The following is a 16,119-nucleotide window of genomic DNA, read 5'->3' as shown; positions in this document are numbered from 1 at the left end:
TTGTGGACCCGGAAAATAAAGTGTTACCAGGTGATGTCACACTCACTACGTCCATCTTTTTTTTTGGGATGGGTCATGATTTTCTAATTTTCGAATAGTTTTTTTTTTAACTCTTTATTTAAAGAGATCAAACAAACTCTTCACTCTTAAAAACTTGTGATTAGCAGCAAATACTAACAAAAAATAAATAAGTAAATAAAATAAAGTGCCTAAATGGGGATTAAGTAGCATAATGCCTACAAGTGTGTACCTTTGTGGACACTCTCAAGGTGTTTTTTTAAGTTTGAAGTGCTGGTTCTGGTGGTAGATAATACCTTATAAGGGCACAACTTGCATCTGACTTCAATGTTTTTACCTGCCTCTTCAATTAAGGTGAAATAATGTCAATATTTCCACCCCAAAAATGTTAACCGAGCCGCCTCTGAATCCGCCATTGTTGTACTGTACTGCTAGGCAACGCATGGGCGACAGGCGACGGAGCATGCGCGGGACAGTAAACAGGAAGTTACGTCAGACCTACAGTAGCTGAGAAAAAAGACAAGAGGATATACATATTTTATTTCAGTTGCTCTTTGAATCATCGCCACCAGTAATATTAATACAGTTACTTACAAAAGTAACTGTAATCATATTAATTCATTTAAAACAGTTACTCGTTACATTAGTAATAATATTACGTAACTCGTTACCCCCAACACTGGTCCCTAACGACTTCAGTTGTTTTGGAGAGCGCTACTACGAAGTCGTGCTGGAATGCTCCTGGACTGTTTTACAAACAAACTTCACCAGAGTTTGAACTCACATGGGGTTGAGTAGATAATTATATGTATATATGTATTTATGTATCTATGTATTTATGTGAGGCCTGCAAAGCTGTGAAAACAAATTTCCCTCTGAGGGACAATAAAGTATTGTATTGTATTGTATGACTGAATTTTCATTTTTGGGTGAACTATTCCTTTAAAAAGTAGCCTATGCCTACATCACCTGTGCCAACACTAAATATATGAACTTCTATTGCATTATCAAGATAACATAAAACTGATATAATTTGCCGGCTTGTACCCTTTCATACACAAATCACAATTGCTTTTGTTGCTAAGCAACGCAGCTGTTAAGGGTGGCACAGATTATAGAAGAAGTTTTGTTTACTTTTTTTAATATGTTCTTTGTTTGAGAGTGCGCTAAAGCAATGGAAGTTATACTTACAGCTACTAGTAAGACCAGTTTGGTGGTTCTGCAGGCCAGGAGCAGATATCACGTAAAAAGGAGTCTTCAGCAGCACCAGGATCTAAAATTCTCCTTTCACACAGCACAGAAAGCCGCTCTGAACCAGCTTCATGACGGTCAGAAGGAGGCTTATTGGTGTCTGAAAAACGCTGCTCTGACCCTTTCACACACAACTCACCGCCACCAATAAGCCGGCTTCAAGGCTTTTTTCATCTGGGGCTTTTCTATCATGGTCTGAGACCATACGACCCGGTGCAATGATGTAATGACTATCTGTGTTACACGTTTAACCTTCCCTGCACATATTGCATTAACATGCGATTGTACACGCCCTCTTGTGGTTTATTGTCAATATTAACGGTTTTGGCAGATGATGCAAATTTTCACACCGGCCCAAGCCTATTACGCACACCTGTGTATTTTAAGCTGAGAGCACAGCACAGCTGGTTACCTGTAAGGTGGGGTGAGGGGTTCTCTGTACACATGTATCTGGGTGGAGAGATAGTCTTGATACCATAAAGAACATACAGATCAGGTCACATTCGCAGTTCTAGGGAATAAGTGACTTTTTTGCTGTAACGTTTTGAGTTTCTCAGCGGTTCCTAACACAGTATTACGAATGGGCGAACAGCAGACATGAAAAGTAAATAGCAACCAGTAGTCTGAATGAAGTTGGACACACTGACAGTGAGCATCAACATCCATTATGGATGTTTCATTTTATAGTAAAAGAACAAAACATACAGTTCCTATTAAAGCTATAGTAACTATAGCTATACCTACACTTGAGAAGCCAGGTAAGTGCTGTGATCTACAATTAATGAACTTGTAGGCTAGCTACTGTTTGGCCAAGTGGTTAGAAGGGATAATTTGGAGGTAGACCTTTGCCACCAAATCATTTCTGCTGTAGGCTTAAATTAAGTCAGAACTGATTAAATATTAGAATATGAACGCTGCCGTTCCAGCAGAGGCCCTCAATTTCTGACCGTAGCTTCAAGTGTAGGATAGCACTTTTGCACTATTCACTTTATATTTGGAGTATCTGCAATAGAAAATAGAAGGAAATATCTTCAGAACCGACTCCAACAAAGTGGGCCACATTTAAGATTTAATGCACAAATATACTTATACAAGCACGTCATTTGTAATAAACTGCATCAGCTTGACTCACTAATACACCATGGTTGTGTCCTGGTGGCTGAATTTGGCTATTCATTTTGAAGAATCTGGATTTTGTATGAGTCACATTTCTTTTATCACGCGTTGATGTGAAATGAAGAAAGGAACTTTCCAAATCTCAAGGTGACTAACAGGATCATTCAAGCCCAGTGTAATTATACACTCTGGGGCGAATTCACAAAGAATGGATTGCGGCCGCTAACAGCACCATGAATTGCGTATCATTTGCAACCACTATTTGCTCCGTCTCAAGGACCGATTCACAAAAGATATTGCGCTAATGATATGCCAGCGCAAACACGCCCATAACCTGTTGCAACTGTGTGCAATTTGCCCCTGTTTTGCGTCTGATTGCAACTATCAATGTGGCAAAGTATAAATGTTGCCTTAGAGAAAAATGATTTTTTTAGACCGCGAGCTGCAAGTCCTGACGGACGAGCTGCAGAGGCATTCCTCAAAACTTCAGGCAAGAAATTTAACCGGGACTGCGAGAAACCATATTTGGGATTTAATATACCAGTCTGTCAGTGCTGTTGGTGTTTCCAAATGCACCTTCAGACTGCAAAAGAAGATGGCATGATTTGAAGCGGAGAACAAAGGAGAATGTAGGGGAGCTTTATTCATTTATTTTTCATGTGTCACTGCATCCTTTGTTTGTCATTGCATCTCACTGCATCCCAAAATAAACTAGAAGGGCACTCGGAGAGCGCAGACCTCCGCCAAGGCCAATCCAGTCTTCTATGATATGCAAATGTGCAAGCGCAACCAATATACGGATCCGCTCCAAAATTGAATGGGTTCTTCCTTGGCCCATGCTACACCCTTCCACGAAGTTTCATGAAAATCGGGCCAGTAGTTTTTCCGTAATCCTGCAGACAGACAAACAAACAAACAGACAAACAAACGCACTGAAAACATAACCTTCTTGGCGGAGGTAATACTGTAAATGAGTTTGAGCGGGGCTGTCCATGGTGCTGAATCTTTAGGCCAAAATAAGGCCCACGGTGCTGACTAGTGAGATAAGTGAAAATATTTTCAGAGTGAGAAATTGAGTTGTATTGATTGTTTGGTTGTACTGATTTATTTGCTTTTGTTTGTGAAGCAATCTGTGTTAAAGTTCTATAGTAATAATAATAATAATGTCAAAATATTATTTACAGACTGTATTTACAGACAATCTTATTTTTTAGGTCACACAAAGGTGGAATTGTTGCAGAGACATTTGCAAGGTCAATTCAATTCAATTCTCAGTTAAATCAACAAGTGATAAAGTCTGGGCGTGACACCCCTTATAAATGCGCTTCAGTTACCACCAACTCTCTGAAGACGCTAATAATTTCACTCTAACTGCGTGTGGCAATTAGCGCCGACCTTTGTGAATTGGACTGTTTTTGCAGTGAGGCTCATTTGCATAGAAAGGGGCCAATTTTGCGCCAAATGTATGCATATTACCTAATTTAAATACGTGCAAATAGCACAGGAGCACCGAGACGCTATTTGCGTGGCAGCGCAGTTAGCGGGGCATTTCACCCTTTGTGAGTGCTTTGTGAATTACACGGTTTCTTTTTGTCTTATTTGCACAGGTTTAGCGTCAGCAAAAGCCGCGCAATCCTTTTGTGAATTCGCCCCTCTGTTCTTTGAGCAGAATTTCCAGGAAACTGTTTCACATTCACTTTCATTTCAACTCGCCTGGTGAAAGACTTTTCACACACACACATTGTAGATATACAAGTATAATGTCATATACATTGGATATATTACACTGTAAAATGTCTTATGTTATGTGTGTGTGTGTGTGTGTGTGTGTGTGTGTAATAAAAAGGTATCCTGTTCCTTCATGTGTTGGTCAAAAATAACATCAAGATTCCTAGGAGCAACATGTAAATAATCTGGCTCAGTCCTGTTTTCTTCAACTGAGAAACAATTACAACAGTTCTGTCAGCCAAGGATTTGGAGCGCATCAGTCATGCTTTTACTTTTTCAACACTAAACTGTAATTCCCTGTTCACTTGCCTCAACCAGGCTGCCTTGGTTCGGCTAAAACTAGTGCAGAATGCGGCAGCGAGGTACTTTTGTGTAGCCAGACGTCAAGTCTCGCGAGAATACTAGCTTCGTTTGGATGTCTGGTAAAAGCTGCATTCGGTAGGTCATTTGAATTGAGTGTGGGAGCCAGTGCTGCTTGGTGATAGGCTAATCTTACATCAAATCCGCACATCTTCATTTGGTCTGTCAACTTTTGTCATCCGATAAGGAAAAAGATACAAACAACTAGCTACACACTAAGGTGTTACACTCAACAAAGCACAATAGAAAATGTTTCATCGAATGTTTGTGCTATGTGGCAAACTTCTACAACTTTAGAGGGAGTTTTGCACGGAGACGTGGGAGTCATCATTTTAGCTAGGTTGCTCATCCACCGTTTCTGGCTCATTGCACCAGTCCAGAGAGTAGATGCGCACCCCCAATGCTCCATCAAACACTGCACTAGCTGGTGAGAAGTCTTAAAGATTATTTTTATGGCATTTCTGCTTTATTAGACAGCACAATTGAGAAAGACAGGAAAGGGGGAAGAGAGAGGGGGATGACGTGCGACAAAGGTCCCGGGCCGAACTCGAACCAAGGACGCCACTGCCACATGGCACCACTGAGCCACCAGGACACCCCGCTCCACCCCCTCTCTGGTGGTTCGTGCAACAGCACTCCCTCTCGTGTGATACTGCTTAAATATACATTTTTTCCCAGCCAGATATTTCCATCCGGGTATTTATCCAGAGCCTGAGATGAAATCATAAGCATTAGTCAATAATGTGACAGATGCCAACATTTAAAAGTGACGAGTTCTGGCTGTTCTTCTTTGCCCTTCTGTCATATTAAAAGATGCCGCAGTGCAGTTTGGAGGTTTGTTAAGTGTGTATGAGGGGGAGTGGGGGTATATTTTCATATCAGACATATTCTGCATTCATTGTTCATTTGGCTCACTAAATTCTACTGCTATTAATTTGCACCCCATAATAATGCTGCAATCCAAACTTTTCCCCTTACTTTTCATTCATACATTCTACTCAAAGGAGAATAGCAGTGTCATTTAGAGGTACAGCCCATTTAGTGCTGTCAACGTCCAGTTGACATTTTGCAATGCACGCTGTAATACTTATTTTTTAACATTTACTCATTTTTCATTATTTAGTAGAAAGTTTACGGTGTCAAACCTAGCTTGAAATGAACTGCTGTCCCGGCTAACAAAGATGCCTACATGAAAATGAACCTTGATGGCGAAACAGATCCAACCGCATGGGCGTTCATACACCTCCCCACCTCTGTAATATGTCTCGGTGTCTTTCAGATGGGTGAAATCATAGTCAAATTGGGGGTTGAAGAATTCATCCTCATCAATGATGTGACACTCCGTTCGTCCTTCTATTTCAATGGTGTCCTGGAGGTCCAAGGTGGAGACGTCTGATGCCAGCCTACCACTTTGGAGGACACTTTTGATGCGGGTATAGTTGGATCTTGAAACCTTGCTGTGAGGAAGCAAACCAGATAATTGTTTGTTTCTTCATGTTGAGATTTAAATTGCCTTTTGAATATAGTCTTCATTTGAAAGATTGGAAATTGGAAATTGGAAAAAGAACTGGGAGTGTTGCAAATGGCAATGGGAAAATCTAACATACAAATTGTCTTACAACTATTGCAGAAAAAGAAAATCTGTTTTACAACCCCAGTGTGAATGACACCATAATGTCTTTGAGGATATCAAGTTATTAAAGGATAAGGCTGGTGTTTTTTAATGCATTTCTTACCGTCAACAAATCCTATGAAAATAACAAAATCAACAATGCGTTTGCTCTACTCCCATTTCTGACTTCCCACGTGTCGTTTTTAGCCGTCAACCCGGAAGTCATTGGCTCCAATTGTAAGCTAAAAACCTTGAAATACAGCTCACAAAGACATAGTTTCAATTTTAAAAATCGCTAACTGTTACAACGAAAAGTCAGGCTATTGTAGTTATTACCAAATCAAATTGAAATAGGAACAAATTCTTCATTACGCTGGGGACTATTTTCGGTGCTACGGAACTACTTTCCTGAGATTGCAAAATGCCGGCTTATTAAGTTGTTTGAGGAAAAAGTCGGCCGGCCCGGTGCATCATGATGATGAAATATGCTGCCAGAGCAACGGCATGGCTGTTTGACGTGTTTTTAATCTTTTTTTTTTAATACAATGGAGTTCTATGGCTGCTGGGACATGAGGCTGCATTGGGCACCGGCTACATGGACGAGACTTGTTAGCAAAACAAAATCATTGCTGATTTTGTTATTTTCATAGGATTTGTTGACGGTAAGCAATGCATTAAAAAACACCGGCCTTATCCTTTAAACGCTGAACTAAAGTCAACAAACAGAAGGCGTGCATATGACTCAGGGTCCTCCAGATGCTTGGTAATAAGGTGAACAACAGTGGTGATGGCATCGTCTGTACCACGTCTCTGTCTATAAGTGAACTGACATGGGTCTAACTGGGTGTTGACTTCTTTACATAGCAGCCATAACATAAACCTGTCAAAACATTTCATTATGATTGAAGTGAGAGCAATTGGTCTAAAGTCATTAATAACCTGTAAACCTGCACAAAAGGCCATGATACTAACCTTACTTTTTTAAAGCTATGTTATTTTTAATGGATAATTAATGTTCATGTAATGGAGAAATTAAGGACATTTCAGGCAATGAAGTGGTTTGGTTTTATAGTGGAGAGAAAGAGATTGAGAGAGATTGAGAGAGATTGAGAGAGAGAGAGAGAGAGAGAGAGAGAGAGAGAGAGAGAGAGAGAGGAGAATGTGGTGGAGGTATGAAGAAAATTAGGAGGGAAGAAATTGAATAAGGGTTAATAAATGTTATTTTGAGTGTTTTATTACCAATAGAGCACATTTGATTTATGATTGTGGCCTATATTAGCCCGTTCTCTTGCCATTCAAACGGTGAATTTCTTTAGGCAAGCTATTGAATCGAATTCAGTGAAGTTGTAATATTCTTCCATTTTTGTCAGACTAAGATAAAGAATATAACACGTGAACATGTTTCCTGAGTATTATTCAACTGTCCCACAATCAGTGTTGCCAACTAATTTTTAGGGGAAGTTGCTACAGGCAGGTCGATTTGTTGCTAAAAGTTGCTAAATGACATTGTGATGTCATTGCGTGATGACGTCATTACGTAATGATGTAAAACTGCGTCATTACATAGAATACACAATGACGTTACTCAAATTGACTGTCCATCTTGGCGAAAAATATGATTTGAAATTTGTTAGTTTAGATTTGTTTGTTTATTATCACATAATTTTATTTGTAAAAGTAATATAAACACAACACATTTTTTTTGATCAGATATTTTAATTTTTTTACCTTTTTCAAGACTACCGTAAATCCTCTAATAGTGGCCTGTAGTCAATTAAAAGCCGGGTCTCCGATAATGGCCGGGGCCGTCATCGACACGAACAAATAAAGGCCGGCCTCAAATGCAGTCCGGGGAAAAAACAAAGGAAACAAGATTAGGTCAAAACCAGTATATGGCTGGACCGTGCCCCCGGGAAACTCCGGGGGCACGCCGAAACCTCCGTGCTTGTCTGTGTCTCTCTCTCCGCCGACAGAACAGAGGGCTGTCAGGTGGACTGAGCTCGCGCATATGCATCGAAATAAACGCCGATATGATATAACTGTATAGATTCTATTCTTAGGTTCAGTTAGCTTCAGCTTACATGCAAACAACGGTGGATACCGGTAAACTCCCGGTGCCTGTTTGTAACTGTAGTTTGTCGTAACGTACAAGTGCCACAAGACGGCTCGGCCGGCGGAAGTCTCTGGAGCGTGCCGTCGTCGATTACCGTAATTATCGTAATGCATCGCAGTAACAAAAAAACGTCTACCTAACGAACCCCAACAGAAGCAGATCAGAAAACAAGGAGGCTTCGTACTGAAATATGAGCAAATATACTTATCAAACAGAGTGAATTAGAAATAAAGGCCTGTCTCTAATATAAGCCTGCTTCCAATAAAGGCCTGGTACCCTCTGCAGTTGAGGTAAATAAAGGCCCGGGCCAATATTAGAGGATTTACGGTAGCTTAATTTTCGTCTGCAGTGAGTGTGCTAGCATGTAACTTAGTAACGTAACTGAAGGCTTAGCCCTTTTCAGATTGTTAATGCTACTTTGTGGAGGAAATTCTAAATTCGTCTTTTTTTTTAAATTGTGACTTCCTAACCAAACAATTGTACTCTGAACTGAATGTGTTTAAATGATTTGACCCAAAAAATTAAGTTTGTCTCGTCGAACGCATGCTACTGCTGCTGCAGTCAGCCAACAATGATTGCTGCTGCTGCCTGTGCCTGGCTGTTGAGCCGAGCCGTCACTACTGCTGACGTCACTCACAATGCACTTTTGCAGCCAGGCAGACGGACCGTGTGTTGTGACTGAGTGTGTGACAGAAAATCGATTTTGTGTCATTTAGAGGGAAAATGCGTGCATTTTAGCGTTTGAGTCACTTTTCAAAAGTTGCTAAAAGTTCCAAATAAATTTTAAAAGTAGCTAAATTTGTTGCTAGATGCTTTTTGAAAAAAAAGTTGCCAGGGTAGTCTGAAAAGTTGCTAAATCTAGAATCAAAATTGCTAAGTTGGCAACACTGCCCGCAATGTCCTGCAAAATCCACATGCCTGTCCTGCAATTCGGTCATTTGGATTTGGTCACCCCATCCCAAAGTGACTTGAAAAGATCAACATTTACACCATTATTTAGCTGAAATCGCCAGCTGTTATTTCAAAATACGTCACATTTGCGCCACCCTGGCCTTGATAGGTAAGACTAGCTCGAATTAGCAGAAACAAGACTTCCGGTTTGGCCGTTTAGCCTTCAAAATAAAAGCGTGAGATTTGAAAATCGATAGAAATACTGTTTTAAACCAATTACTTTGTATTTAATCGTCAAATTCAATAAGTCAGCACCCATATTAATGTTTGATGTCCACTTTAGTCTCCATTCTGTATGTATTCTGCACAGTGTAATACATGCGTTTATAGTTAAAAATGGCACAGTTTATGGCATTTTTCATTATTATTATGACATTAAACATTAATATGGGTGCTGACTTATTGAATTTGCAAAGTAGATTCAAGCTGACGAGGCAGTAACCTCGCCAACCTTCAGAGATTCCGAGAAATAACAGTAAACCTCGGTAAAGCTTTATGAGTACGACTATATCTCTAATTTCTGTGTTCTGTAGAAATACAGTATAAATGAGGTGGGGGGATGTAATGACTGCTCACATAGCTAACGCACTAGCTAGTAGCGGTATAACGGGGCCTCATCAGGTGTCCCGGTATGTTGCTATACCAAAATATAATTTCTGGCGTGATAACATTATGTTGAATAACCATATTCTGACATCATGACACCCTGAAGAAGGCAGAATGCCAAAACATGTTGGTGATCTAAAATAAATATTTTCATATGGAGAGAAGTGTGCAACCTTCATGATTACTTATTTTGATTTTGGACCATTGGTTTGCACCTTTTTATGGGTGTGCGCTCTACTGTGAAACTACTTGGATTAGAATAACCATATCCTGTCAAATTCATCATTGTTAGCTTCTCTTTGCATGACAGTTGCCGGTGTTTGGCGCCGCTCTAAGACAAAAGTTAGCTATTTCCTCTGCCTGTTTGAAACAACCTGCTTTCATATTAGTGCCATAGCCCTCCTACATCACTGCCACATCAGTTCCAGACAAGGTGAACCAGCAAAGAAACTGAGAATTAAACTTGGTTGTTTTCACCACAGTGCCATACGGTCAACAAGAGCCACAATCATCTGGAACAGAGACACTTCACTCTATAGCTGGACACATATGAAACTTCATCATGGTGTGGTCAAAGGTATTTTTTATTGAGCAGTATATCATTAATAACATGAAGTACAAGCTGTATTCTTGTGAACATATAACTAGTCTAAGTCACAATATTCACACCTTAGTGATTACAAGTGAGCCAAGTAGCCAGAGATTTTAAATCAACATTGATCACAGAGAGAAGAGGAGGGGAGGAATTTCTTTATTTTTTTCTCCTGAACTTTCTTGCCTGGTCAGACTTCTTTCAGTAGGAGGCCATAAGGACGAATGGCTCTTTCTACCAACTTCTGCTCTTCTTCATCCGATGTTCCATGAGGGACGGGAACCAGCCAGTACTTATCCTTGTTGTGTTTCTCCCTGTACTGGGGGTTGATTCGATTCTGCAGGATCACTTTGTACCTCTTGCCATTCTTCTTAGAGGTGAAGGTTTTGGCGTAGTAGATCGCCTCAGAGATGAGTGGAGTGGAATAAATCCCTCTGCCATACACCTGACCTGAACCTGCCTGTTAAATGCAATTAAATTAGTATTTATAAACTTTCAACCAATTAATCAGATATATCTAAAAAACTTGAAGCAATATTCCATATTTTATGTTTATTATATATTTTAACATTTATTATATATTTTAACATTTTAACATATAAACTACACACTAAGATTGGATGCAGCTGGACGAGTTTATAGCATTCTGGATTTTTACTTCCCATTCATTTGAATGAGGCCACGAAAATAGCCTGAAAACTTACATTTAACACTTTGGTGAACATATTCAATTCATGGTATAATGGTTTTCATGGTGGCCAAGTGCCAAATACCCTACCCCCCATAAAACTAATTTGAATATTGCTTTAAACCAATTTCACAAGAGTTTATAGATATAATGTAATGCACAAATAATCACAATACACACACAAATATGTTTCTTCACAATTGTTACAGCACTTTTTATGCATTTAATAATGGAGATAAAAATGAACCTCGTAGTGTCCTTCGATGATGCCTTCAGCACCTTTCTGGGACGTCCCATGGTAGGACACAGGCCACTCCCCTGGCTCTGACTGTGTGCTACGCCATGATTTTCCCAGCCAGGTATTTCCACCCGAGTATTTATCCAGAACCTGAGATGAAACAATAAGCATTAGTCAATAATGTGACAGATGCCAACATGTAAATGTGACGTCACCTAGAGTTTTGGCTGTTCTCCGCCCCCCTGTCATACTAAAAGATGCAGCAGTGCAGTTAAGGGGTTTGTTGGTGCATATTAGAGCATTCTGTATACCTTTGGCCCGTAACACAGCGCTGATATGAAAACACTCAACTCAGCACAATGAAATAAGGAGAAAACAGAAAGCTTGACCAAACCAAATGAAGGCTTCATGTTTCCTGTGATGGATTCTCTCGCTGTGTGGAAGTTGTTTTTCATACTGGACAAGAATGAATGGCAGCAAATGGCTTCTTCTGAAGCAGGAAAACGAGCGCTGATATCTGTAACTATGCTGACTGTGTGCAGAAGGGGGAGGGGAACCTGGACCGCTGCTACTGACTTAAGGTATTATCCTTTAACATGTTTTAGTATTGAAATTGCTCAGATGTTTATATAACCCCAATTTGCTATATTCTTGTTTTTATTGCATTTTTCTCTTTATATTCTATTTTTATTTGCTGTATCCTGTTACTATCTGCTGCTGCAATGATCCGGTTTCTCCTGGAGGACAGTAAAGTTTCATCTTATCTTGAACACAACATTTGTGAATGTCTACAACAATACAAAATGAATCACCTGTCTACATTAATGCTAGGATTTTAAATTTGTCTTTCTTTTTTTGTGGCTAAATGTATTAACTTTCAGCTGAAAACACACATTTTGTGGAACTTGTTCAGAGTATGAATGCATTATTTAAAGAGGAATCACTTTAAGTAGCCAGATTATAATGTAGCCTAACAGATGCTCTGAAGAATATGACTGATGCTGATTTAAAACAAAAATTCAAATAGTAATATAGTAAAAGGAACATGAACCTTGATGGCGAAACGGGTCCAACCGCATGGGCGTTCATACACCTCCCCACCTCTGTAATATGTCTCGGTGTCTTTCAGATGGGTGAAATCATAGTCGTATTTGGGGTGGAAGAATTCATCCTCATCAATGATGTGATACTTCTTTGTTGGTCCTTCTATTTCAATGGCGTCCTGGAGGTCCAAGGTGGAGAAGTCTGATGCCAGCCTACCACTTTGGAGGACGCTTTTGATGCAGGTATAGTTGGATCTTGAAACCTTGCTGTGAGGAAGCAAACCAGATAATTGGTTGTTTCGTCATGTTGAGTTTTAATTAAGCAATATCACACGAGAGGGAGTGCTGTTGTACTGTATATCAGCACGGCTGTGATTCGGTCGAAGATAATCACAGCCGTGCTGATGTAACAGTATGAATAAATAATTTATGTATATATTTCAATTCCTGTTTAATTTGGGACCACCAACCATAATTTCTCTCTTCATTTTTATTTTCTAATGAAAGTGCATAGCGGAAATCCAAGGCTTGTGTTTTGTATTATATGCAGGGCATTGTGGGTGACCCACAGCAGAGTATGATTCTCATGCTGTGGGTAAATTGGTCTCCCGTCCGCTCAGATCTAACTTGATCTATAAAAGTAATTTGCATTGTCATTCGATGTGTGGAAGCTGTCAGCATTTACCGTTTGTGTTTTTTTATATATACAATGCAAGTCGTTTCGCAGTTCTGTCGCTACGTGCACATTTGCTGATTGAAAGTATCGTAACATGTCGCATTTTGGCTAGCCGCTAACTAGCTCTGAAGCGCACGTGATAGTCTATTAATGTGCAACCTTGTCTTTTAGCTCAAGCTGGAGCGAATAGCAGACCAACTTTCCATTAATGCCAACCGATTGTGGTTGTGTGTGTGTCCCACTATTACAGGTATGTTCATATGTTAAAATGTGAAGTGCTGTATTATATGTTATGTAGATCGCCAGTTAATTGGGTGAAAATCCTTTTGTGAAGACTGCCAAGACTTGCACGTCTTACATGCCTGTTATTTTCGGTAACCACCAGAGGGTGGCAGCAAAGCAAATGTATTGTTTCCTTGTAAAACGGAGCATTTAGAGTCAGGGATATGTATGCTTTTGTTTTAATGCAAGAATTGTATGTTTATGTTATAAGAATGTAGTACTGGATATTGTTATAGTAGTTGTATGTAATAGTATTAATAGTATTGCACTATTATATTGACACTATTACGTAGATAGATAATATAAAATATCTGTACAGTTAAAATATTTTTATTTTTTTAAGTTATCTTTTTTTTATATATAATCAATGTACCACTATACGGTCACAATGTAAAAGTAAAAGACAGCAGAGTAGGATTCTCATGCTGTGGCTCAAGCTGGAGCGAATAGCAGACCAACTTTCCATTAATGCCAACCGATTGTGGTTGTGTGTGTGTGTCCCACTATTACAGGATGAACCACTGTGAATGCTCCGTACATCCTGGCTCCTGTGCAGTACTTGGGCTAGTAAGCAGAACCAGAGACCAAGGGTCACACTGATATACAGTACAACAGCACGACCTCGAGTGTCATATTGCTTTTATACAACAGTTGTATAAACAAAGCTATTCATCAAGTAATGGTAATTTGAGACAACAGATGATTTTTTGTCTCCGCCAACAAAAACAGTTCCCTCAGGATTCCACTACCAAGTGTTGCCAAGCAACAGGTAAACTGTTTCCCGACTGCAGGCTAGCTGCTACTTTGAGGTTAGCACAGACGATTTCAGCTTACTTTCTTCCCAATTTTCCGCCTCGGCCGACCGTTCATAATTAAGGTCAAATGTCTCCATATAGCTGTCGCTACTAGGTGTGAATGAAGTTAGAGTTTTGTGTGGACGTGTACTGGGAATATCTGGTAAGCATTTGTTTGTTGCACAACACTGTAGAAGTGCTAACCAGCTGGTTAGCTAGCAGCTACTCGGCTAACATCAGATGACGTTGTGGTGATCCGCTTTTTATTTCTCCTCACAAGAAGCTCCAGGCAGAGCTTTCTCCACACAGAAAAACACTGTGTGTGAACGCAGCCTAATCAAGGTTACATTAGAACAGCTGTGAAGCGGAGTGATACATACAGTAAAAAGTCCCAGTGCTGTTATACTGTATATCAGCACTCATGGAATGCCTCTTGTCCAATCAAATTGCTCGACCGGAACTAACTGTTGTATAAATCGCCTTTTGAATATAGTCTTCGTTTGAAAGATTGGAAATGTAAAGAATTGTGAGTGTTGCAAATGGCAATGGGAAAATCTAACATACAAATTGTCTCACAACTATTGCAGAAAAAGAAAATCTGTTTTACAACCAGTGTGAACGACACCATAATGTCTTTGAGGATATCAAGTTATTAAAGGATAAGGCTGGTGTTTTTTAATGCATTTCTTACCGTCAACAAATCCTATGAAAATAACAAAATCAACAATGTGTTTGCTCTACTCCCGTTACTTTCTGACTTCCCACGTACCGTTTTTAGCCGTCAACCCGGAAGTCATTGGATCCAATTGTAAGATAAAAACCTTGAAATACAGCTCACAAAGACATAGTTTCAATTTAAAAAATCGCTAACTGTTACCACGAAAAGTCAGACTGTTGTAGTTATTACCAAATCAAATTCAAATGGGAACAAATTCTTTTTTTTTTTAATACAATGGAGTTCTATGGCTGCTGGGACATGGCTTCATTGGGCACCGGCTACATGGACGAGACTTCAAACAAAAAAATAATTTTGTGATTTTGTTATTTTCATAGGATTTGTTGACGGTAAGCAATGCATTAAAAAACACCAGCCTTATCCTTGAAGGAAGGTTAGAATAGGTAGATCGCATTTTCAGTGACATTGTCTCTGGATACAATTGACCAAAAATCCCATCTTCCATAATTACCTGGTTTCATCGGCATCCAGGAGTGTAGGGATGAGCTGCTTGGCGGACAGCAGTTGAGGTGCTGCTGCAGCTCCGACAGCCTGATGTCTAACAGAGAAGTCATCTCTGGCAACATAAGCTCCTCCAGATATATCTTTTGCAAAGCTAGCCTGTGACGACTGTTTCTGAACAGATGTTACACTGGCATTGAAGACCACGGACAAAGCTTCAAGTGCAACTTCTCTATCGATCATCTTGATGTTGTTGAGTCAAGGAAAACTTCTAATGATGAGTCTCCAATGTTCTGTCTCCTTGCTGGCTGTGAGGCAGTGAGTTCAGTGTGTGACAGAGGTTCATATTTATAGGCAGACGTAGTACTGCTGTCATTACTAGCTTACATCTTATCTTGATTGTGGAGTTGCCAAGAGCAAGGCAAGTTTACACAATACCTGTGGCTTGGGTGGAATTGTACGTTTCACTTTCATGAGAAAACGTATCCTTGTGGGCAAACAGGATTTTCAGCTGTGTCTGAACTACAGAACACACAGGACACGTTCACAGTTCTGAGGAATAAGTGAATGACTTTTTTTTTTTTTTTTTTTTCCCAGCACGGTGGCTCAGTGGTACTCAGTACTGCTGCCTCACAGCAAGAAGGTTGTGGGTTTGAATCTCCGCCCCGATCCTTTCTGTGTGGAGTTTGCATGTTCTCCCCGTGTTTGCGTGGGTTTCCTCCCACAGTCCAAAGACATGCAGGTCAAGTGAACTGAAGACTCTAAATTTCCTATAGGCGTGAGTGTGTTTGTGTGTAGTATGATATGTGATGTTGTTGAAGGAAATGAACACATTCCTTTGATCAGACAGCACACATACATACTATGCACAGTA

The 16,119-nt window shown here is 39.9% G+C and overlaps 1 protein-coding gene across 1 annotated transcript; it reads right to left on the bottom strand.

Moving 5' to 3' along the window:
- Nucleotides 1-10,218: 10,218 nt before the first annotated feature.
- LOC139933271 (uncharacterized) lies at nucleotides 10,219-15,537 on the bottom strand. The gene is made up of 4 exons (XM_078283171.1): nucleotides 15,256-15,537; nucleotides 12,325-12,583; nucleotides 11,283-11,423; nucleotides 10,219-10,807 (listed from the first exon to the last, which is right to left on the bottom strand). Exons 1-4 carry the CDS (start codon nucleotides 15,486-15,488, stop codon nucleotides 10,538-10,540), a joined length of 903 nt encoding a protein of 300 aa, XP_078139297.1. The 5' UTR covers nucleotides 15,489-15,537; the 3' UTR covers nucleotides 10,219-10,537.
- Between the last annotated feature and the right edge of the window lie 582 nt (nucleotides 15,538-16,119).

Source organism: Centroberyx gerrardi, chromosome 4 (genome assembly GCF_048128805.1).
Source record: "Centroberyx gerrardi isolate f3 chromosome 4, fCenGer3.hap1.cur.20231027, whole genome shotgun sequence".
NCBI lineage: Eukaryota > Metazoa > Chordata > Actinopteri > Beryciformes > Berycidae > Centroberyx > Centroberyx gerrardi.
The sequence above is the reverse complement of the archived record's forward strand: the minus strand, read 5'-3'. Positions and strand labels throughout refer to the sequence as shown.